Here is a 26,122-nt window from a genome sequence, read left to right as displayed (position 1 = left end):
GTCCCCTATCAATAACCCGTGCCTGCCATCTCCCCATATCCCTTGACTCCATTAGCCCCATAGAGCTCTATCTAACTCTCTCTTAAATCCATCCAGTGAATTGGCCTCCACTGCCCTCTATGGCAGGGAATTCCATAAATTCACAACTCTCTGGGTGAAAAAGTTTTTTCTCACCTCAGTCTTAAATGACCTCCTCTTTATTCTAAGACTGGGGCCCCTGGTTCTGGACTCTCCCCACATTGGGAACATCTTTCCTGCATCTAGCTTGTCCAGTCCTTTTATAATTTATATGTTTCTATAAGATTCCCCCTCATCCTTCTAAACTCCAGTGAATACAAGCCTAGTCTTTTCAATCTTTCCTCATATGACAGTCCAGCCATCCCAGGGATCAATCTCGTGAACCTACGCTGCACTGCCTCACTCACAAGGATGTCCTTCCTCAAATTAGGAGGCCAAAACTGTATACAATACTCCAGTTGTGGTCTTACCAGAGCCCTGTACAACTGCAGAAGAACCTCTTTACTCCTATACTGAAATCCTCTTGTTATGAAGGCCAACATTCCATTAGCTTTCTTCACTGCCTGCTGTACCTGTAAGCTAACTTTCAGTGACCGGTGTACAAGGGTGTCCAGGTCTCGCTGCACCTCCCCCTTACCTAACCTAACCCCATTGAAATAATAATCTGCCCCCTTGTTTTTGCCGCCAAAGTGGATAACCTCACATTTATCTATATTATACTGCATCTGGCGTTGTGGGCTGAAGGGCCTGTTCCTGTGCTGTGCTGTTCTATGTTCAAACAGGAATGACCAGTAAAAGCACAATTACTTTCAATGAAGATATTGTTCTTTGGTATTTAAGATGCAAGACAGAACACCCAGATTAGATGCAAGAGCAGCAATTCTGCAGTTGGATATCCAAGAGAACAAAAATAGAAAACGTTGGAAATGTTCAGGTCAGTAAGCAACTGTGGAGCGAAAAATAGAGTTAACTTTCAGTTCAATGATTTCACAAGAATTAGGAATTATTAGAAAGCAAACATACAATAGGCAGCCTGACCAATGGAACAGTTCCTCCATTGTCTGTTTTTACTTTTAGATTAGATGGTGTGGGTTTTTTTTTTGTTTCTACTTCAAAGTTGAAAATGGTATGATCTTTATTTCTGACTTAAATTGTTTGCATAGCTGTAGTCTTTTATCAACACATGTATGGTGTTTCAGTCAGCCAATGGAAATGGGATGCATTTTCCTAATAACACACAGCACTCTTGTTCTGGAATCACACACATAGGCCATACGATAGTATTTCCAAATGCAAAATTGCTGAGAGTACATTGAAAATAGTGCAAAATAAGCAAAGTTTTAGTCTTATATTTTCAACTTATTTTAAAATGAAGTATTTTTGAGCTTTAGGACATTTTGTTAGATGGTGCAGCAGTAGAGTTGCTGCCTTACAGTGCCAGAGGCCCGGGTTAGATCCTGACCACGAGTGCTGTCTGTACGGAGTTTTACCTTCTCCCCATGACCTGCGTAGGTTTTCTCCGCGTGCTCCGGTTTCCTCCCACATCCCAAAGACTTACAGGTTTGTAGGTGAATTGGCTTTGTATAAATGTAAATTGACAATTAGTGTGTGTAGGGGAGTGTTAATGTGCAGGGATCGCTGGTCAGTGCGGATTCGAAGGGCCTGTTTCCGCACTGTATTTCTAAACTAAACTGAGCTCCCAAAGCCCTTTAATCCCCCAATCCATACTGAACCGTCGGTTTGGTAGACCAGCCAGATTATACAGTAAAATATAATGACTCATAGATTATTTTTTGAGGAACTGCAATTAACACATTTTCACAAAGATCTATTTCTGCATCTCTCCAATGATAATACATCACATTCAACCTCAAGCAAAAAAACCCACACAATTTTATTAAAGTAATAATGAACCAGAAAATGTGCAGCATTCACAGGTTTTGTTTTTATGTTTACTTCTGCTGGCATGATTTTTGCTCATAGATTTCTAACATTTTTTGCTTTTTTTCTTAATTTAGATATCCAACTAGATTTTCTGCTCTTTTTTTCTGGGTATACAATCTTGCATCTTAAATAAAAATAAACAATTAATTCCATTAAGCATAATCAAGGACAAGTCTCAGCCCGGTTATTCCCTCTTAGTTTAGTTTAGTTTAGAGATACAGCGGGGAAATGTGCCCATCAAGTCCGCACCGACCAGCGATCCCCGCACATTAACACTATCTTACCTAACCCCACTAGGGACAATTTACATTTATCCCAAGCCAATTAACCTACAAACCTGTATGTCTTTGGAATGTGGGATGAAACCAAAGATCTCGGGGAAAACCTGCGCGATCACGGGGAGAACGTGCAAACTCCGTACAGACAGCACCCATAGTCTGGATCGAAACCAGGTCTCCGGCGCTGTTAAAGGCAGCAAGGTATACCACAATATACCTCAATGATTTGGATGAAGGGATTCAAAGAAACATTAGCAAATTTGCAGATGATACAAAGCTGGGTGGCAGTGTGAACTGTGAGGAGGATGCTATGAGGATGCAGGGTGACTTGGACAGGTTAGGGGAGTGGGCAGATGCAAGGCAGATGAAGTTTAATGTGGATAAATGTGAGGTTATCAACTTTGGTATCAAAAACAGGAAGGCAGATTACTATCTAAATGGTGTCAAGTTGGGAAAAGGGGAAGTACAACGGGATCTGGGGGTCCTTGTTCATCAGTCTATGAAAGTAAGCATGCAGGTACAGCAGGCAGTGAAGAAAGCAAATGACATGTTGGCCTTCATAATGAGAGGTGTTGAGTATAGGAGCAAAGAGGTCCTTCTGCAGTTGTACAGGGCCCTAATGAGACCACACCTGGAGTATTGTGTGCATTTTGGTCCCCCAGTTTGAGGAAGGACATTCTTGCTATTGAGGGAGTGCAGCATAAGTTTACAAGGTTAATTCCCGGGATGGCGGGACTGTCATGTGCTGAGAGAATGGTGCGGCTGGACTTGTACACTCTGGAATTGAGAAGGATGAGAGGCGATCTTATTGAAACATATAAGATTGTTAAGGGTTTGGACACGCTAGAGGCAGGAAACATGTTCCCGATGTTGAGGGAGTCCAGAACCAGGGGCCACAGTTTAATTATAAGGGGTAAGTCATTTAGAAAGGAGACAAGGAAACACTTTTTCTCACATAAAGCTGCGAGTCTGTGGAATTCTCCGCCTCAGAGGGCGGTGGAGGCAGGTTCTCTGGATACTTTCAAGAGAGAGCTAGATAGGGCTCTTAAAGATAGCAGAGTCAGGGGATATGGGGAGAAGGCAGGAACAGGGTACTGATTGGGTATGATCAGCCATGATCACATTGAATGGCGGTGCAGGCTCGAAGGGCCGAATGGCCTACTCCTGCATCTATTGTCTATTGTCTACCGCTTCACCAACGTGCCACCCTCGTCTCTCCTCTCTTATCAGACAAGAGGTACAGAAGTGTAAAAACGCACAACTCCATATTCAGGACAGGTTCTTCCCAACTGTTATCAGATAACTGTACCATCGCATCACCAACTCGAGAGCGATCCTGGCCTGCCTTCTACTTTATTGGAGATCCTCGGACTATCTTTAATCAGACTTAACTTGCACTAACCATTTTACCTTTTATCCTTTCTCTGTAAACTGTCAACCATGGATGGGTTGATTTTTGCTTCAGTTTAGTTTATTGTCACATGTACCGAGATACAGTGAAAAGCTTTTGTTGCATGCTAACCAGTCAGCAGAAAGACAATACATGATTCCAATCGATCCATTTACCGTGTATAGATACATGTTAAAGTAATAATGTATAATGGGTGACGTTTCAAGTCTAAACAAGGGTCTCAACCTGAAATGTCACCCATTCCTTCCCCTTCTTTCTAAACGTCTCCTTCTAAAGCCAGCAAAGTCTGATCAAGGATAGTCCGAGGGTCATCAAAGAGGTAGATGGTACTTTAATTGTATTTATGTCGTTTTTCCACTGACTGGATAGTAGGTGACAAAAAAGCCTTTTCACTGTACCCGAGTACACATGACAATAAACAAAACTCATTGTCAAACTCGTCTGAAGAAGGGTTTTGGCCTGAAACGTCGCCTATTTTCTTTTCTCCATAGATGCTGCTGCACCCGCTGAGTTTCTCCAGCATTTTTGTGCACCTTAAACTCATTCTTTCTTGCTTGGTTTGTGCATATTTCTCCACATCATTCATTTTCCCATAATAACGAGCATGAGCAGGCAATGCCAACCTTTTACCGGGTCACCGTGCGGTAAGCTCCGGAGCGCTGTGGCCACCGACTCCCAACATTCGCGGAGCTGGGACTGCGGGTGTCCGGCCGCGGGCCGCGCTGGAATTGAAGCGCCTCGCAGCCAGGGGTACAGTTGCCGGGGTCGGAGCTCCAACCGGCGCCGCTCGCGGCCGGACGCCCGCAGCCCCAGCTCCGCGATGTTGGGAGTCACCGACCAGGTAGGGGACTAAGAATTAAAGTTTCCCCCTTCACCCACCCCCCACCACCACCACCACCACCACATAAAATCCCTCCAAACTAACTGACTAACATTTATGCAATGATTCCCCGGTCTCCGGGGAGGAGGCAGCCGCTCCAGACTTTTCAAGCCGCCCGCGCTACCTACCTAATCTACGCTAAAAATCTTCCATTCGGAAATCCAAAAATGTCCGAAATCCGACAAGTGTCTGGTCCCAAGGCTTTCGGATAAAAGGTTGTGCACCTGTACTAAATAGATAAAATAACCAAACAGAAAAAAAATTCGAGAAATTAAAAAATACAATATTAGTTCAAAACAAAACCTGAACCCGAAATCCCTAGTGCAACCAAGAAAGTTTGTTGTTCGAAGTTTAGTTGGTGTTTATAGTGTTCAAAACCTGATTGTTTTTGGGGCGATGCTGTTCCTGAACCTGTGAAAAGTAGTGTTTAAATGACCAACTTACTCACATTCTCCACAAAAGATATCTGCTATGCATTTTCTGCTGAGGCACTAGTGTAGAAATAAAGAAGTTATCCCCAGGGTCCTGGCCAATATTTATCCCTCAAATTAACATTTCGAAGAACAGTTAGTAAGTCATTGTCATATTGTGGGAGCTTGCCAAATGAAGGTTAGTCACATTCTAACAGTAACCATAACTCTAAAGCAGTTCACTCAGTGTGAAGCACTTATGTCGGTCATGTAAATTCCAGAATGACAGATGTGTAGGAAGGAACTGCAGATGCTGGTTTAAACCGAAGATAGACACAAAAAGCTGAAGTAACTCAGCGGGACAGGCAGCATCTCAGGAAAGAAAGAATGGGTGACATTTCGGGTCTGAAGAAAGGTTTCAACCCGAAACGTCACCCTTCTCCTTCTTTGTGTCTATCTCCAGAATGACAGACGTTTCTTTTCTACCCAACTTCAAGGAGAAACAAGTCACGTCCATTTGTTAACAATGAATCTAAGTCCCAATTTTCTTTCATTCTCGACTTAATCCCGCATCTCTTCCTCTTTCCTTCGCGCAGACACAAAAATAGCTAACTGGTTCTAAAATAAGCAACAAATCTTAAAAAAATGCTTCACCAAGAAGAAAAAAAAAATCTATTTTTACATCTTGTATATTCCCATGGCTTGACTGTCAGTGGTAATTTGTAGGAATTGCACGAAAGACAAATCGGACACGAGACATCGGTTAGTTTCCTTGCCAAGATCTGCACATTTATCTGCCCAGAGGTTATGAAAGAGATAATCAAAACTTTCCGACACAGCAGAGTTTTTACAGTACAGACTCAAATGTGGTTACAATTTTACCCAATTCCACTCTTTAAAATAAGCATATATGCTGGCACCGCAACATTAAAATTCAACATTAGGCTTGTATTCACTAAGACTAGGCGTGTATTCACTGGAGTTTAGAAGGATGAGGGGCAATTTTATAGAAACATATAAAATTATAAAAGGACTGGACAAGCTAGATGCAGGAAAAATATTCCCAATGTTGGGCGAGTCGAGAACCAGGGTCCACAGTCTTAGAATAAATGGGAGGCCATTTAAGACTGAGGTGAGAAAAAACTTTTTCACCCAGTGATTTGTGAATTTGTGGGATTCCCTGCCACAGAGGGCAGTGGAGGCCAAATCACTGGATGGATTCAAGAGATAGTTAGATAGAGCTAGGGCTAGTGGAATCAAGGGATATGGGGAGAAGGCAGGTACGGGTTATTGATTGGGGATGATCAGCCATGATCACAATGAATGGCGGTGCTGTCTTGAAGGGCTGAATGGCCTCCTCCTGCACCTATTTTCTATGTTTCCATGTTTCTCATTCAAGACATGAGGCCGTAGATGCTGGAATACTGAGCAAGAAAGAAAAAAAAAAAGTGCTGGAGCAACTCAATGGATTAGGTAGCACATGTGGAGAAAAATAAACCAATTTCAATTGAACACGGACCAAAAGTAAAGTTGTGCATAAGGTTTCTGCTCTTCATTCCTTCCTTCCATAACATCATCTGACACCTGGACAATCTGACTAAAAAGCACTGTTAATAAAAGTCACTTGATGCCAATGAAAAGTACTGTACTGGGCTTTTTAAATAATGTATTCACTACATAAATAATAGTTATTTCATAAAAATACTATTTTGGCACAAAAAGCTCAGTGCATTTTTGACTGGGGGAGCGAGGGGGGGGGGGAGTGGGGGAAGAGTGGGGAAGATCAGAATCTTCTCTTCAGATCACTACAATTCTGAGGAAGGGTCTCGACCCACAACGTCACCCATTCCTTCTTCCAGAGATGCTGCCTGTCCCGCTGAGATACTATGGCATTTTGTGTGTATCTTTGACGTAAACCAGCATCTGCAGTCCCTTCCTACACTCCAATTTTACCGGTCATTTTGAACAGAAAGAGGCTCGAAAATATGTGGCATTTACCCATGTCCGACAACTACAAATTCGACCACTGGACAAATAACATTCATGTCGTTAGTGGCACTCTGCCCAAGAAGTCTCAATTGCTGGGAAAGAGGTGTTGCTGCTGAAATAACTGAGGACTCACTGCTGTTGTGCATTGCATAGGCTGCAAGATGCACCAAGAACTACACCATGATCACATCTCCCATCAAGAACATTTGCAATGTCACCACTGACCAGAAACCAACCGCACAAACAGCATGAAATGAATATCAAATCTACTAACCAAGGTACTCGTTCAAGTTACATTTATTGCCACATGCACCAGTTGGTACAGTGACATTTGAGTTACCATACAGCCATTCGAATAAAAAGAAGACAATACACAATAGAGTTTAACATAAACATCTACCAAAGGTGAATAATAATAATAATAATAATATATTTTATTGACGTTTCAACGTTATCAACATTTCTCACTGTGAGGGCAGGCAATAAAGTTCAGTCATCTTCCTCTCTGTTCACCCGTGGTCGGGGCCTTTGAGCCTCCGCATTCGTCGCTATGGACGGCCCGAATTTAGAACTGCCAAATCAAGTCGAAGATATTCCAAGACACTTCATACGAGTTCTGCCGAGAACACCACGAACAAGGCACCATTGCAGGATATTCAGCCTCTGTCCCACACTTTTATACACAGTGCCATGTTAGAGATAAGGCATTGCATTTATACAGCACAAAGAATGACCTGAAGGTGTTCCAAAACACTTTACCTGTGTGCCTGCAAGAAGGTACATTGGTAACAGGAACATTTGCAGTCCAGTATGATAAAGATAAAATCATTTATTTAATTTGTGTTTCTCCATTAGTATTGGTGGAGAAACAGAGATGAATTCCCCTATTCTTCTGCAAAATAATTGTGATGCAGTCCTTTATTCTCACTCATTCATCATCATCGGCGGTCACTCGAAAGGAGTATGACTGTCCTCTCATGGAGGACGCCTGTGCGTGACTTTGTTTGACGTGGGGAGACTGGTGCACAGACAGCCATCCCACGGTCCTTGACAGATCTGGGTCAGGATCCAGTGGCATGGAGTCCAAGACGACCGGAGACCCTTTTATGCTGCAGCCTTCATCCGCCTTCCCAGCCGCTGTGACGCTCCACTAAAGTCAGCCATCGTCCTCCGCCTGACACACCGTTGAGGTCTTGGTTGAATTGCTCTTTGTCAGAGACCTCCCCCTCGACCTTACCGCCATGGGTGGTCCTACCAGGAGCATAGCTCCAGATGGCATTGCTCTCAGGATCTCAGGACCACACAAGCTTCTCCACCACGACAAGGTGACAAGCCATCAAGGGCAAACAAGTCTGAGGTATCAACTTTGAGAATGTTGTATTCAACTATTTACAACACTTGTATGTTACTGCCAAGAACAGGCAAGTAGATAGCTACTTCCCATTAGCTTCATTTACAGATACAGCATTGAAACAGGCCCTTCAGCCCACCGAGTCTGACCACCGATCACCCGTACAGGAATACTATTCTACACCTTGGGGACAATTTACAGAAGCTAATTAACCTACAAACCTGCACATCGTAGGAATGTGGGAGACAACCAGAGCACCCAGAAAAAACCCACCCGATCACAGGGAGAGCGTAGTAACTCTGTGCAAAACATCACCCATAGTCAGGATTGAACCACCCAAGTGTCTGACACTGTAAAGCAACAACTCGGCCGCTGCACCACTGTGCCACCCTTGTTCGTGAAACAATAAAATCAGTCCGCTAGAGGCAGACATAAGTGGTCTCACAAAGCTCTCTTATTCCACCATCGACTTGAGAATCCACTAATTAATTAGTGAGTCACCTCAAGGATTGTGGAGCCCTGTAATTGAGATGAAGCTGAATGCAAGAAGCTGAGCAGGTAAGGATGGTGAACCGACAGCATTGATAAGAAAATGGGAACACACTATTATTGCATTTACGGAAACTGTTGAAAGAGCAGGACAAGCAGTTCAACATTGCAGAGTATAGACATTTCAGGTGTGATAGGAGTGATGATAGGGGAGATGGCAATGCAATATTGATTAGTGAGAACATCACTGCAGTGCTCTTGAGATGTCCTGGAGAGCTCTATTTGCTGGTGTTAACACTGCATCGCTTCCCTTCCCCCACCACGCCCCCTCCCTCCCACGCACCAAAAGAGGGAGCTAGAGGAGCAGATACAGTGCATTCAGAAAGTATTCAGGCCCCTTCACATATTCCACATTTTGTTACGTTACAGCCTTATTTTAGCATGGATTAAATTAAAACATTTTATCATCAATCTACACACAATACCCCAGAATGAAGAAGCGTAAACAGGTGTTTAGAATTTTTTGCAAAGTAATTAAAAAGAAATAACTGAAATATCACATTTACATAAGTATTCAGACCCTTTGCTATGATACTCAAAATTGAGCTTCAGTTCATCCTGTTTCCATTGATTATCCTTGAGATGTTTCTACATCTTGATTGGAGTCCACCAGTGGAAAATTAGATTGTTTTGACATGATTTGGAAAGGCACACACCTATCTATATACGGTCCCACAGTTGACTGTGCATGTCAGAGCAAAAACCAAGCCATGAAGACGAAGGAATTGTCCGTAGACCTCCGTTACAGGATTGTGTCTAGACACAGATCTGGGGAAGGGTATTTCTGCAAAAAACAATTTCTGCAGCATTGCAGGTCCCGAAGAGCACAGTGGCCTCCGTCCTTCTTAAATGGAAGAACTTTGGAACCACCAGAACTCTTCATAGAGGTGGCAGCCTGACCAAATTAAGCAATCGGGCGAGAAGGGCCTTGGTCAGGGAGGTGACCAAGTACCCAATGGTCACTCTGACAGAGCTCCAGAGTTCCTCTGTGAAGATGGAAGAAACTTGCAGAAGGACAACTATATCTGCAGCACTCCACCAATCAGGCCTTTATGGTAGAGTGGCCAGACGGAAGCTACTCCTCAGTAAAAGGCACATGACAGCCTGCTTGGAGTTTGCCAAAAGGCATGAGAAACAAGATTCCCTGGTCTGATTAAACCAAGATTTTGAACTCTTTGGCCTGAATGCCAAGCGTCACGTCTGGAGGAAACTAGGCACCGCTCATCACCTGGCCAATACCATACCTACGGTGAAGCATGGTGGTGGTAGCATCATGCTGTGGGGATGTGTTTCTGCGGCAGGAACTGGGAGACTAGTCAGGATCAAGGGAAAGATGAACGGAGCAAAGTACAGAGAGATCCTTGATGAAAACCTGCTCCAGAGCATTCAGGACCTCAGTCTGGGGCAGAGGTTCACCTTCCAACAGGACAACGGCCCAAAGCACACAGCCAAGACAACGCAGGAGTGGCACTAGTGACAAGTCTGTGAATGGTTTCTGGCTGGGCCACTCAAGGACAGACTTGAACCCGATCTAACTTTTCTGGAGGGACCTGAAAATAGCTGTGCATCGACGCTCCCCATCCAACCTGACAGAGCTTGAGGATCTACAGAGAAGAATGGGAGAAATTACCCAAATACAGGTGTGCCAAGCTTGTAGCATCATACCCAAGAAGACTTGAGGCTGTGATCGCAGCCAAAGGTGCCTCAACAATGTACTGCATAAAGGGTCTGAATATTTGTGTAAATGTGATATTTCAGTTATTTCTTTTTAATTACTTTGCAAAAATGTCTGAACACCTGTTTTCACTTTTCTATTGTGGGGTATTATATGTAGATTGGTGATTAAAGCAATGAATTTAATCAATTTTTAGAAAATGTAGAAAAAGTGAAGGGGTCTGAATACTTTCTGCATGCAGCATAGTGGAGCTAATAGGACTTGATATTTCAATCCCTGTAATGTCGGCACTCTTGCTATTTACAGTGGGATTGGAGTGGTGAAAGGTAGTGTAGGTACGTCATCAGGGTCATCAGGTGGGCACCCTCCTTCTTCCACGTTTAATTGATAAGCCCACAACATTTCCAGAGGGCTCAACGGTGATACACGGCATCCCAGTTACACCCTCCTCAATTCCATATCCCCCCGTCTTCATCTTGCAGCCCAAATGTTGTCTCTCCTTTTGATCCAAATCCAATTACTGCTTCCCATTTAACATTAAGCTCACATCTGCATTGATGATTTCCCACTCCTTGCTGTTAGACTTTGGCCATTTCACCAATGGCTTACGTCCTTGCATGTTATCCACTTTACAATGTGCCTGGTTGCGTCGTGGACTGTTGCCTGAAACTTGTGCCACATCCCGTAGGGTGCTGATGCTCTGCGGACTGTGGATTTCTTCCAGCTGCTGAGTTTCGTAGGTAAACAGAAACACGGGAAAGCACGAGTGCACCATTGTTATCGCTGGAGGAGTTTTAAATACTTCACACGTATTGACTGGGATCGAGTGTAAAAAGTTTAGATGGAGTGGAATATGTAAAGTACATCCTTGCAATTTTTTTTCTGAGCCAGTACATAGATTGTCCTGTTATATTCAGCACTGCACCGAAGTAAATCTTGGGAAATGAGACCAGGTGAGTGTTGGAAGTTTCAGTGCAAGAGCATTTTCTGGATAGTGATTCCTAATTCCTTAAGTTTCAACATGGATATAGAAAGAGATAAGAATTTTCCAAATCACGTGCAGTTGCTTAGAGGTAGAATAATAGTCAACTGGTGGGAAGTCTTAAGGAAGAGAAGGAGCCAGAGGGCTGAGGGAGAGCTGAGAAGGGGAGGAGACAGCATGGGCTACCGTAAATTGGAGAAATCAGTGTTCAAGCCGCTGGGGTGTAGACTGCCCAAGCAAAATATGAGGTGCTACTCCTCCAATTTCTGGTGGTGCTCACTCTGGCCATGGAGGAGGCCCAGGACAGAAAGGTCGGATTCGGAATGGGAGGGGGAGTTGAAGTGCTGAGCCACCGGGAGGTCAGGTTGGTTATTGCGGACCAAGCGGAGGTGTTCAGCGAAACGATCGCCAAGCCTCGGCTTAGTCTCACCGATGTAGATCAACTGACATCTAGAGCAGCGAATGTAATAGATGAGGTTGGAGGAGGTGCAGGTGAACCTCTGACACACCTGGAACGACTGCTTGGGTCCTTGAATGGAATAGAGGGGGGAGGTAAAGGGACAAGTGTAGCATCTCCTGCGGTTGCAAGGGGAAGTGACCGGAGAGGGGGTGGTATGGGTGAGAATGGAAGAATTGACCAGGGAGTTGCGGAGGGAGAGGTCTTTGCGGAAAGCAGACAGGGGAGGATATGGGAAGATGTGGCGAGTGGTGGGGTCACGTTGGAGATGGCGAAAATGACAGAGGACTATTTGTTGTATGTGACGGCGTGGGGTGAAAGGTGAGGACTAGGGGGACTCTGCCCTTGCTACGAGTGGGGGGGGGGGGGGGGGAAAGGGGAGAGAGAACAGTGTTATGGGGTATTGAAGAGACCCGGGTGCGAGCCTCATCTATAGTAGGGGAGGGGAACCCCCGTTCCCTGAAGAATGAGGGCATTTCTGATGCCCTGTTGTGGAACACCTCATCCTGGGGGCAGATGTGGCACAGACGGAGGAATTGGGAGTAGGGGATGGAGTCCTTACAGGAAGCAGGGTGGGAAGAAGTGTAGTCTAGATAGCCATGGGAGACAGTGGGTTTATAGTGGATGTCGGTCAGAAGTCTATCACCTGTGATGGAGATAGTGAGGTCTAGAAATGGTAGGGAAGGAGTTGGAAAAGGTCCAGATGTATTTGAGTGCCGGATGGAAGTTAGTGGTGAAGTTAGTACATTGGGTAGTGCAAAACAGAAAATAAACAGCGTGGAATATGGTTTTGCAACTGTGGTCGAATTGCACTGTAAAAAGTGCAAAAGCTGCAGCTAATTGCACCCCCCCCCCCCCCACCACCCTTCCCCAAGAAAAAATTGCACTACGACGACTGTATTTACGTATATATATATATATATTCATTGCTCGTATTCTATGTTCGCTCTTCTGGGGAGATGCTAACTGCATTTCGTACTGTACACAGCACAATGATAATAAAGTTTGAATCTGAATCTGATCTGAAATTGATTGGAATGTAGCGAGATTCATCACTAGCATTAGAGAGGTCTGTTCAAGAATTTGATTAAAGTGGAGAGGGATCAGTTCTTGAATGTAGTGAGATCGTGACAGTTCACATGATGGTGAAATGCAAGAATGGCAATATTGAGGAACCCTGGATGACAAGCAATATTTAAGATTTCATGAAACAAGAAAAAATATAACAGGGTAAGAGGAGATAAGAAGGTCAGTGAGACGAGCTGGGAGATTCGATGGGTTTAACAGTTAATCCAGTGTGTAAACCTTGGATTGTAACGGGCAGTACAGGGTTGTGGAACTATCAGGTTGGAGCCTGCAGAGGAGAAATCTCCTGAAGTGATGAGATCTGTGATGTTATGGCCGCAGTACCAGAGGACATACATTTAAGAAAGAAGATGAGGGGGAATTTCTTTACAGAAGGTGGTGGCTCTGTGGAATTCATTGCCACAAACGCCTGTGGAGGCCAAGTCAATTAATATTTTTAAGGCAGAGATTGACAAATTGTTGATTAATAAGTTTGTCAGGGTTATGGGGAGAAGGCAGGAGCACGGGGTTGAGAGGGAAAGATAGATCAGCCATGATTGAATAGCGGAGTAGCCTTGAAGGGCCGAACGGCCTAACTCTGCTGCTTAAACTTATGAAGCGTGGCCAGATGTTTTTTGGCAGGCTCATGGTCCAGGGGGCGGTATAGGCTGCTAAAGGTTTGGACAATACCAGCGGTTAATGACATTTACATTTTTTTTTAAATTTAGGTTGGTGGGGGCGCTGCGAGACTGCTGCCCTGCCAGCAGCGTGTTTGTCATTTCTACTTTTTTTGTTTTTTTTGGGTTGTCTAGTGTCAGTTTGGGTATCTCTCGGTATGTCTTATGTGGGGGAGGGGAACAGGGGAAAATCGCTTTCAGCCGCCTCCTCCACAGAGAGGCGACTTTTCCCATGTCGCCTCCCTCGCGACCTAACATCATGGATTGGAGCAACGTTTTCCCAGAGCATCGGCAGCAGGCGCAGCATGGACTTTCCATCGCAGAGCGGGCGAACCCTTGCTGGGGGTTGCCAGAGTGGAGTGCTCCTAATGCCGGCCTGGTGTCGTTGACATCATGGGACTGTGGTCTGCGGAGCTTCTAGCCTCGGGCATGGATTTACCATCCGGAGCCTAGGATCCCTCGCTAGGGATCGCCGGAGAAGAACTGTGACCGCCGGCCTGTGGCCTATAACATCCTGAAGCCGCGGACTCCAGTAGGAAAGGTCCGATTTGGGACCTCCAAGCCGCGGAGTGTGTTTCACCGTCCCGACGACGGAGTTTAGATCATCACGACGAGAGGGCCGGTACATCGGGCTGCCTGTAGCGGTGACTGCGGAGGGTTTATGGCTCGACCACGGGTGAACAAGGGAGGAGGACAGGCTGAACTTTGTTGCTTTCCACCACAGTGAAGAATGCGGTGGTGGATGTTTGTGTTCAATTTTATTGTGTATCGTGTGTTCTTTTAAGTGTATCGCTGCTGGCAAATTCACTTCACTGCATGTTATGTGTAGCAATGTTACAAAATTTTGAGATTTAAAAAAATCAAGTCTGCAATTTATCCCATCAGATAAAGCATAACAATAAGTTTAATTTGACACCAAATTCACTTTCATATCTCAAGTATTAAAAAAGTTATGACCATTTTCATACTCGGAAATAAGCATCTTGTTCCCTATTGATTTTCAATGGACATTACAAAAAAGCTGTGATCTTGGATAATCAAAAGCCCATTTCTTAAGGAAAGATTAACATTTTTAAATAGCCTAAGTGTCCAAAGATTATTCACAAATAATTCACAATATAACATGATTTTTATATCTAATTTACATTAATTTATAGGCCAAATGGAAGGAATTTAGTGTTCAATTGCTGTAAATAAATGCCCATTTAAATCGGCTTTCTAGTGGGTTCATGTGGAACGCGCTGGTTTAGAACGTTGACATAGCGCTGGATTAGTGCCCTCAAATGCCGAGAAAAATACTGCGGGATATAAAAAGCCCAAAATGAGCTACTCGCTATAGATAACTTGATATATAGGGTTATATATATGCCCCATTTAATGTAAAAATAAGGTACATACCTTTAATTGTTTGCTCTATAAAACCCTGGGGCTGCGAGAGGTTGCGGAATGAAACAGTAATTTTAAAACTATTAGAACTATATTATCGAGGCCTATAAAACTAATAATACCTTTTGCGACCGGGTCTTGCAGCGATTTTTCGTTAATGATTTACTAGGCTGAACATGTGCGATTAGTACAGCCTAGTAAAAATCGCGTTTTAAACCCGCCCCCTCCAAACAGCGCCAAAATCGCGGCCATGGCTGAGGGCAGATTCCCAATGACGATTCAGGTAGGTTTTGTAACATACCTATTATGTGCATATGACAAATAAAATTGACTTTGACTTGGGGGGGGGGGGGGGAATCTTTCTACTCATCAGTCCATTTCTACTCTTCATTCTTCAGTTACCATGTGCTATAGTTCTACAGACAAGATATGCATCCCAAGTGTGACCCTTTCCCAATTGATCAGAGATGCACACCACCCACACCCCCACCCACACACCGCACTGCATCTGCCATGATTCCTTACCTGAACAGTCGAAGATTGCATTTTAACATTGTTAAAGTCGAAAGAAATACTCAAAAATGATAGAATGTTCTATTTGTAGAATAAATGAAAAATGTGAAGCATTCAGCAAATCTGATATTTGATTATTAACATATTGACTGTGTGAACCAGATGTGCACATTTACAACCTCTCAAGGGAAAAAGTAAAGGAACATATCCAAGGAACGTATCAGTTTGTAATGGATAACAAAATAATACTTTCAATGCATAAATATTGTCTCATTATTAAATTGTAATTTTGAAATCATGAGTTTCAGTTTAGTTTATTGTCACTTGTATCAAGATACAGCGAAAAGCTTTTGTTGCGTGCTAACCAGCAGAAAAAACAATACATGATTACAAGCAAGCCATTCACAGATGTTACAAGGGAAAACTTTTAGTGTAAGGTAAAGCCAGCAAAGATAGTCCTACGGTCATCAAAGAGGTAGATAGTAGTTCAGCATTGCTCTCTGGTCATGGTAGGATGATTCAGTTGCCTGATACAGCTGGGAAGAAACTGTTCCAGAATCTGGAGGTGTGCTTTTTCACACTTCTATACATTTTGCCCGATGGGAGAGGGGAGAAGAGGGAGTGGCCAGGGTGCAACTCATCCTTGATTATGCTGCTGGCCTTGCCAAGGCAGCGTGAGGTATAAATGGAGTCAATGGAAGGGAGATTGGTTTGCGTGATGGTCTGGGCTGAGTCCACAATTCGTTGCAATTTCTCGCGGTCTTGGATGGAGCTGTTCCCAAACCAAGCTGTGATGCATCCTGATAAAATGCTTTGTATGGCGCATCTGTAGAAGTTGGTGAGAGTTGTATTCACAACAGAGCCCTGAACATATCGCATCAAATATTCTGGGAGGCAACAATTATGCTGTTGTGATGGTGGAAGGAGAAGAATGTGAAACTAGACTGTGCCTTCTCCCTAGAACCCCCGATGGTCTTACTCATCAAGAACTTTGTCATTTTGTAAATGACTGCTGGTTATCCAGGTGCTCACAATTCACATCGCTAGCCTAAATCTGTGTTCTTCTCTGCCACATACTTTGTACTTTGCAGTTAAACTTATGACAGCCTTGGTTGTTCTCCTTCACTCATTGCCTCTGCAATAGAGGTTATCGGCTCTCTCAAATTAGCCCTAAATCCTTCACTTTAATTATTATTGCCACTGTTTTTTTATTCAACCTTCATTCCCTTCTAGATGGAGATTCAACGTACGAGTTAAATGAAGAAGAATTCAACATCTCTATGGATGCCATTGATGTGATGTGCACTGGTTTTCTTGGATCATATGGAAGGAAAAGTGGGAAGACAACACAGATTCCAAGAAGGGAATTCTATAACAAACCATAGAGTAATTACAGTATGTACTAACAAGGAACTGCAGCTGCTGGTTTACCAAAGAGACACACAAAATGCTGAGGAAATTCTGCGGGTCAGGCAGCATCTCTGAAGGACATGGATGGGCGATATTTCGGGTCAGGACCGTTCTTCAGTCCGAAGATGGGTCCCGATTTGAAGCATCACCTATCCATGTTCTGCAGAGATGCTGCCCGATCCACTGAGTTACTCCAGAGTTTTGTGTATTTCTCCAGAGAGTTACAGATAGATAGGTGATTTAAATGGTTCAGAGGATAGAAGGTTTGTCTTCACTCTTTGGTTTAAATATAATCCGAATACATTGACTGGCTGCCTGTTACCCAAGGTGGCAACCCAGCAGAGTGGGCAGATGCAGACCATTGAGGTACAGTGATGCTAGCTGATCAATCATATGTTTGTTTGCATGACAAATTCTGCCGGTCTTGACTTCTTGGGGTTTCATATAAAATGACCAGGAAACAGCCAAACAAAACAGTTCAATCCTATTCAGTAAATAACCTGAAAACCTTCACAAAATAATAGAAGATAAACTGTGTTTTTCTTTAATATGGGATCTGCGCCATATTTTGTTGCAAACAAGCAATATGACAAATAACTAGCCAAAGTTTCTGCCATTCTCCATATACCAAGAGTCAAGAGAGTTTATTGTCATGTGTCCCAGATAGGACAATTAAATTCTTGCTTGCTGCAGCACAACAGGATATTGTAGCCATAAATACAGATCAGATCAGTGTGTCCATATACCATAGAATATATATATATATATACACACACACACACACATACACACACATCAGTAAACAGATAAAGTGCAATAGGTCATTATAGTTCTGGAACATACGCCACAGTAAGAATAAATTCCAATGGCTCAACCCTCCTTGCAAGCACGGACATGGCTTTCAACATTGAATTCTCATTCTAATATAATTTCTTGTTGTTTTACCTTTTCTTCGGAAGAGATGGTGAGCATATCGCTGGCGATCAGGCCGCATATTTGATCTATACCAAGGTTGAGAAATTCCTCTCCCGACACGACCTCCGAGAAGTGCTGCTCTGTTCAAAAAAACAATGCCAAAAGGAAAAAAAATGTCACTGTACATGTTATTTTAGTTTTAAAACAATCAGGTGGTATGCAAACTCAGATTATCTCAACAGAACCAAATTATTCTTAGGACTCCTAAGAAGGGGCAACAAAAAAAACAGGGGGGTGTGGTGGGGGGGAGAGGAGGGTAGTCCGTCTCAGCCTCAGTCTCCCTCATGACAGAAGGAGGAGGAGTTGTACAGTTTGATAGCCACAGGGAAGAAGGATCTCCTGTGGTGTTCTGTCCTGCATCTTGGTGGAACCAGTCTGTTGGTGAAGGTGTTCCTCAGGTTGACCAGTGTGTCATGGAGGGGGTGAGCTGTATTGTCCAGGATACTCCCCAGTTTGAGGAGCATCCTCCCCTCCTAGACCACCTCCCATGAATCCAACTCCGCCCCCAGGATGGAGACAGCCTTCCTGATGAGTTTGTCGATCTTATTGGTGTCCGCGGCCTACGCCCTGCTGCCCCACCACACGGCAGCGAAGACGATGGCACTGGCTACCACTGATTGGTAGAACATTTGCAGCATCTTGACTTTACTTCAAAGAATGCCTGCATAAAAATGTTTTACAATTTGGTTTATACTAATGAAGCGCGGGCCTATACTGTTTATTCCACAAAACAAAAAAACAAAGCATTAGATCTTATTTGCACAAGATTTCTAACTGCACACAGCTTTGAACTTCGACTTTCACGAAACAAGACGGGTCTACTTGACGTAGCATTTCCTTCCTCCAACCAATTCAAATATGCTAAAACTTCAGGGATGCACTATGAAGCATTTTGGTCAAAACAGCATTTTTGTATTTCTTGACGAATTCTATTTATCTCAATTACTTGGAAGAAATATTCATTCAAGAAGAACAATGGAAAGAGAAGCCAAATCAACAGCAACAATTACCATTTACAAATCGATATATCGCAAAAATACTTCAGAGAAGCAAAGGACAAAAAAAAAAAAAAAAAAAAAATTTTTTGCTGCAAAGGGGGATATTGGGATTGATGAAGACAAAACACTTAGTCAAAGGCAAATTAACAAGGATAAAAAACAGATTTATATTGCAAACAAGAAGAAGCAGACCTTATATTCTACCTGTGTAGTCGACAACACAATGGTACAAATAATGAACTGTCCAATAGACAATAGGTGCAGGAGTAGGCCATTCGGCCCTTCGAGCCAGCACCGCCATTCAATGTGATCATGGCTGATCATCCCCAATCAGTACCCCGTTCCTGCCTTCTCCAATGTTCGGACCCTTCTTGATTCACAAAATCCACAGGAATCTTCATTAGTACAGGTGTCAGAGCTTATGGTTAGAAGGCAGGAGAATGGGGTTAGGATGAAGAGATAGATCAGCCAAGATTCAATGGTGAACTAGACTTGAAGGGCCGAACAGCCTAATTCTATTCCTATCGCTGATGACCTTATGACCCCCCACTTTCCAGTGGGTCCCCTTCCCCACCCCCACCTCTCAATCCTTCCCTGTCTGACCTATTTTTGCCACCTTTCCCCCTTTTACCTCCTGCCCACCACGCATTTTAACTCCCTCCACACCCTGGCCAATGTTCATACCACTGGAGTGTAAACTACCCAAGCGAAAATTGACTTTGAACAATGAAAATTGAACATTATCCTCCAATTTCAGGTAGTCCCTGCTTTCTCCATCTTTCCCCTCCCCTTCCCAGCTCTCCCACAGCCCACTGTCTCCGCCACTTCCTTTCTTCTTCCCGCGTCCCCCCCCCCCCCCCCACATCAGTCTGAAGAAGGGTCTTGACCCGAAACGTCGCTTATTTCCTTCGCTCCATAGACGCTGCCCCACCCGCTGGGTTTCTCCAGCTTTTTTGTCTACCTTCAATTTTGTAGCACCTGCAGTTCCTTCTTAAACATTTTTAGTTTAGTTTAGAGATACAGCAGAGAAACTGGCCCTTCAGCCCACAGGGTCTGCACTGACCAGCGATCCCCGCACATTAACACTATCCTACATCCAGTAGGGACAATTTTTACATTTACCAAGCCAATTAACCTACAAACCTGTACGTCTTTGGATTGTGGGAGAAAACCAAAGATCTCGGCGAAAACCCACACAGGTCATGGGGAGAACGTACAAACTCGAAACCACCCACAGTCGGGATTGAACCCGGGTCTCCAGCGCTGCATTCGCTGTAAGGCAGCAACTCTACCGCTGCACCACCACACTGCCGTGACTGTATGATTCTAGGTTCATCATCACCTTGTACTGCCTCCTTTTACCCTTCTACTTGTCTCCATCCATCGCCGTCCTGCCTCTGCTACCCAACTCCACCTATCCCCTTGTCCTACCTGGCTCAATGTGCCCACCATCCTCCACCCTTCCTTGGACATACAGTGCATTGAGAAAGTATTCAGACCCCTTCACTTTTTCCACATTTTGTTACATTACAGTCTTATTCTAAAATTGGTTACAGTTTTATCATCAATCTACGCACAATACCTCATAATATAAAAACGAAAACAGGTGTTTAGTAATTATTGCAAATTAATTAAAAATATATACGGTCCCACAGTTGACAGTGCATGTCAGAGCAAAAAACAAGCCATGAAGATGAAGGAATTGTCTGTAGACGTCAGAGACAGGATTGTGTTGAGACACAGATCTGGGGTAGGGTATAAAACATTTTTTGGAGCATTGCAGGTCCCGAAGAGCACAGTGGCCTCCATCATTCTTAAATAAAACTTTGAAACCACCAGGACCTTCATAGGTGTAGATGGCTAGTGCATGTGCCTTTAACATAGTGACCTTACCACCCTTAACCGCTCCCCTTATCAGGGGTATAACTGCATGCTCCCTCCCTGGTGTCTCTCTCTCTAGCTCCGGTGACAGACCACGTACAGCTAGTATAGCACTTATGTGAACAGTTAATAAAAGCTACAGTTAAGACAATGTGTTGTTGAGACTTCTTTACATGGTGTCTCAGCTGTGAGACCCTGCGCCTCCTGTTTGCCGGTTTTCTTTTATTTTATACCCCAGTACCCTTATCCTGTTTCCTTCCCTCGTGCCATGGCCAACTCGTGCCGCAAGCCCGACCCGCTTGTATTTGATGGGGACATTGCCCATCGATGGGATGTCTTCCGACGTGATTTTCAGCATTATGTGACCATCGCCCACCCTGCTGCCACCGCTGAGACGCGTGCATCTATGCTCCTCAACTTGACCGGTCCCGACGCCCTGGAACGGTCCGAGTCGTTTGTGTATGCTGCTGGTGAGAGTGCCCTCGACCCGGTATGTCTCATTGCTAAGTTCACTGCCCTGTGTGATGTTCCCACCAACTCTATTTTGGAGCGTTTCAAAATGTTTGGCCGTCGGCAGAGCACTGACGAGTCCGTCACTAACTACATCGCCGCGTTGAGGCACCTGGCTCGGCGCTGCCGCCTTGATGCCCTGACCCCCGAACAGGTGACTCGTGATATCCTTGTATATGGCCTCCGCGATGCTAAACTGAGAGCAGAACTTCTCAGAAAGCCCGAACTTTCTCTGGATGAGGCTCTACACGCCGCACTCATGGCTGAGGCTGTCGCCTCTACCCTGCCACCCGAGGACACTCATGTCGACTTAGCCTCTGCCACCGGCCGGCCGAGAAACGTTGCCCCGCGGCGGCAACAGGGTCCACCCCCACCCAAGTCCGGCGTCGCCCGCCGCTGCCCCAACTGCAACTTTGCTACCCATCAATTCAACGTGTGCCCTGCCCTGGGGAAGACCTGCAATTTCTGCAGAAAGCTGAACCATTTTTCTGCAGCCTGCCGAGCCCGCGGGAATCCAGCCCCCCCTTTTCGGAGAGTGCCGGTCAACCTTGCTCAAGCTGATAGTGTGCCTGGCTCCGAGCACCTGCCTGATGATCTCACCCTCTCTGATATCAGTTCCTCCGAAGGGGAGGCCAGCGTGTTTTCGCTTCTAGACTCTCATGCTTTGGTTGCTAACCCTTCTGTCCGTGTGACCGTCAATGGTACGACCTTCTCAGCTAAGTTAGACACAGGCGCTTTTACGAATGTTATGTCAACAAGCCTGTTTCGTAAGATAAGGTCTGGTGAGAAAGTTTCTACTGCCCACTCCCGCCTGCATGCATATGGGGGAGCCGTACTCGTTCCTGTGGGAAAGACAACTCTGCACTGCAAGGTCCTGGAGGCCTCTCGGCCCCTCACTTTCTACCTGCTAGATTCCGACAACGTGACCCTGTTGGGCGCCCGAGCGTGCCAGGACCTCGGTTTGGTCTCCTTTCACCGTGACATCCATCAGGTGCAGACCCTCATGGACCCCCTGCGTGAATACCCTGACCGTTTCGATGACAGGCTGGGCAAGCTGCCCAGCTGCTACAAGATTGCTGTCGACTCCAGCGTAGAGCCTGTGATCCGCCCGCCACACCGCGTCTCCTTCGCCATGAAGGACAAGGTGAAGTCTGCGTTACTGAACATGGTCTCCAAGGGCATCCTGAAAGAGGTGAGCGAGCCCACCCGGTGGGTCTCCACCATGGTGGTGGCGGCGAAGAAGGACAAATCTGAGATTCGCATTTGCATCAACCCCAAGGACCTGAACCTGGCCATCAAGCGCCCGCACTACCCGATGCGCACAGTAGAGGACGTCGCCGCACAGGTTGGCCCGGCCACTGTTTTTTCGGTCCTCGATGCCAAGAGCTCTTTCTGGCAGATACCGTTAGATGAACGTTCTTCCTACCTGACGACTTTCAGCACGCCTTTCGGAAGGTTTCGATTTCTGCGCATGCCATTCGGCATTAACTCTGCCAGTGAGGTGTTCCAGCGGACCATGGAGCAGATGTTCGCCGGTCTGCCGTGTGCCATCATCGTTGACGACATCCTGGTCTATGGCAAGGACGTGGCTGAACACGACCTGAACCTCCGTAAAGTCCTGGATCGGGCCCGGGACATCAATCTGAAACTCAACCCGAAGAAATGCCGATTCCGAGTTAAAGAAGTCACTTACGTGGGCCATGTTTTTACCGCCTCGGGGCTGAAGCCCGACCCGGAGAAAACTGCTGCCGTCTCTGGAATGGCCCCTCCTACCGATGTGCCCGCTCTGCAGCGTTTCCTGGGCATGGTGAACTACCTGGGGAAGTTTATCCCTGACCTCAGCGAACTGAGTGCGCCCCTGAGGGAGCTCATTAAAAAGGACACTGCCTGGGCCTGGTTCCCACAACACCAACGCGCCTTTGATGTCCTGAAGTCCCGGCTGGTCTGCACCCCCACCCTCAAGTTTTTTGACCTGCAGCACCCCATTGTTCTCACCTGTGACGCTTCCAAGTTTGGTCTCGGCGCCGCTTGCCTGCAGCTCCATGACGGCCGGCAGATGCCTGTGTCCTATGCGTCCTGCACCATGACCCCTGCTCGAGGTTCAAGGACTACATTCTGGGCAACACCTTCACGATTGAGACCGATCACCAGCCGCTAGTAACCATTCTTAACAAACCGATCCACGCTGCTTCCTCCAGGCTGCAGCGTATGATGTTGCAGCTGCAACGGTTTACCTTTACCATCGTCTACCGTAAAGGCAAGGACATGTTCGTTGCCGACACACTGTCCCGCGCCCCTCTGCCATCCTCTGCCCGCCACCCATACGAGTCGTCGGACCTAATGGTACTTAATGTCAACTTTGTGCCTTCAAAGCAGATGCAGTCCCTCGTTTCACACACTGCCAAGGATCCTGCCCTGCAGCTACTGTCCGACATCATCATCCAGGGTTGGCCTGATCGCCGCTCCTCCTTGCCGGCCAGTGTAGTCCCGTATTTCCTGGTCCGCGATGAGCTCGTCCTGCACGACGGCGTGGTGGTTAAGGGGCACAAGGTCGTAGTGCCCGAGTCACTGAGGGTTGCCTATTTTCAGTCTGCCCACAACGGTCATCCTGGGGCCGAGGCCACTCTGTCCAGCGCCCAGGGCCAGTTCTACTGGCCCAGCATGGCCAACGACATCTGGGAGTGGGTCTCTGCTTGCCCTTCGTGCAACAGCCTGGCTCCACATCAACAACGTCAGCCGCTGCTGCAACAACCTGCCCCTGATCTCCCCTGGACGGCGGTCGCTACTGACATTTTCGAGTGGCGTGGGAAGCACTTCCTGGTCCTCGTCGACTCCTATTCTAACTGGTTTGAGGTCGACCAACTCCACTCCCTCTCCTCCTCGGCTGTCATCGGGCGGCTGCGTCGCCACTTTGCCACTTTTGGCTCCCCTGCTCGCCTCCAATCTGACAACGGCAGCCAGTTCACCAGTGCCGAGTTCCAGCGTTTCGCTTCTCAGTGGAACTTTAAACATTTTACCAGCAGCCCTGAGTACCCGCAAAGCAACGGCCTGGCGGAGCGTGCAGTCCGCAGTGCTAAGGGTTTGCTGGAGCACTGTCGGCTATCCAAGTCGGACTTCCACCTGGCCCTGCTTAATCTCCGCAACATCTCCCGCGACCCTGCCCTGGGTTCGCCGGCACAACGACTGCTGTCTCGCAGAACTCGCCCCCCCCTCCCTGTTGCCCAACAAGCCCTAGCTCCCTCTGTTCTCCCACCCGCCATGGTCCAGGAGCGTATCACCGCCAAGCACGACTCGCAGAAGCGCTCCCACGACCAGTCCTGCCGCCCCCTGCCGCCTCTGTTTCCCGGCCAGATCGTCCGGATGCAGACTGCCTCTGGCCACTACAAGCTCGCCACGGTGGTCGGCGATGCCGGCTCACCACGGTCTTACCTGGTTGACCACGATGGCGTCATTTACCGCCGTTCCCGCCAGCATCTGCTGCTCGTTAACGAGCCCCGACCTCCGCCTGCTGCTCCCTTCTCCCCTCCCTTGCCGGATTCCGCTCCTGCCGTTCCACAGTCGCCCCGATCCCTCCCTTCACCGTTGATTGCGCCACCGTCTCCGCCTCTCAGCCCTCGTTCCCCCTCTTCCCCGCCGGCGGTTGGGTCTCCGCCCGCTCCTGTATCTTCGCCTGCCGCATCTCCCCCTGTTTCCCCGGTTCGCTCGCCAGCCCCGGCCCCGGCCGCTCTTGTTCCTGCAGGGGGAGGAGGTGGCGAGCATCGCACCCGGTCTGGCAGGCTGGTCAAGCCGCCGGTTCGATACGGGGATTTCGTTTAGCTCTGTAATCATTGTATGCCTGCTTGTAGCGCATGAGACGTGGTCGCCCTGTCACTGTTATATTGCTTTGTTCCAAGAGGAAGGATGTAGATGGCTAGTGCATGTGCCTTTAACATAGTGACCTTACCACCCTTAACCACTCCCCTTATCAGGGGTATAACTGCATGCTCCCTCCCTGGTGTCTCTCTCTCTAGCTCCGGTGACAGACCACGTACAGCTAGTATAGCACTTATGTGAACAGTTAATAAAAAGCTACAGTTAAGACAATGTGTTGTTGAGACTTCTTTACAATAGGGTCCTGGCCAAACTGAGCACTCGGGGGAGAAGGGCCTTAGGATAGAGACTTACTAACATATTCAGGGAGGTGACCAAGCCCGATGGTCACTCTGACAGAGCTCCAGAGTTCCTCTGTGGAGATGGGAGAAACTTCCAGAAGGACAACTATATCTGCAGCACTCCACCAATCAGGCCTTTATTGTAGAGTGGCCAGATAGAAGCCACTCCTCAGTTAAAGGCACATGACAGCCCGCTTGGAGTTTGCCAAAAGGCACCTAAACAAAATTCCCTGGCCTGATAAAACCAAGATTGAACTCTTTGGCCTGATTGCCAAGTGTCACGTCTGGAGGAAAACAGGCACCGCTCATCACCTGGCCAATACCATATCTACAGTGAAGCATGGTGGTGGCAGCATCATGCTGTAGGGATGTTTTTCAGCGGTAGGAACTGGGAGACCAGTCAGGATCAAGGTAAAGATGAACGGAGCAAAGAATTGAGAGATCCTTGATGAAAACCTGCTCCAGAGCATTCAGGACCTCGGACTGGGGCAGACGTTTACCTTCCAACAGGACAACGACCTAAAGCTCACGTCCAAGACAACGCAGGAGTGGCTTTGTGACAAGTCTGTAAGTGGCCTGGCCAGAGCCCGGACTTGAACCCGATCGAACATC

General features: G+C 46.4%; 1 protein-coding gene across 2 annotated transcripts in view; it reads right to left on the bottom strand.

The window, feature by feature from the left end:
* klhl2 (kelch-like family member 2) overlaps positions 1–26,122 on the bottom strand; it is a 146,465-nt gene that overhangs the window by 48,028 nt on the left and 72,315 nt on the right. For both annotated transcript variants that reach the window (XM_055644986.1, XM_055644994.1), the window contains exon 6: positions 17,941–18,050. In XM_055644986.1, the coding sequence (XP_055500961.1) occupies positions 17,941–18,050 (110 nt within the window). The remainder of the gene's footprint in view (positions 1–17,940; positions 18,051–26,122) is intronic.

The sequence above is a fragment of the Leucoraja erinacea genome, chromosome 1 (genome assembly GCF_028641065.1).
Source record: "Leucoraja erinacea ecotype New England chromosome 1, Leri_hhj_1, whole genome shotgun sequence".
In the NCBI taxonomy this organism is placed as follows: Eukaryota; Metazoa; Chordata; class Chondrichthyes; order Rajiformes; family Rajidae; genus Leucoraja; species Leucoraja erinaceus.
Note: the sequence above shows the minus strand (reverse complement) of the source record. Positions and strands in the feature narration are given on the sequence as shown.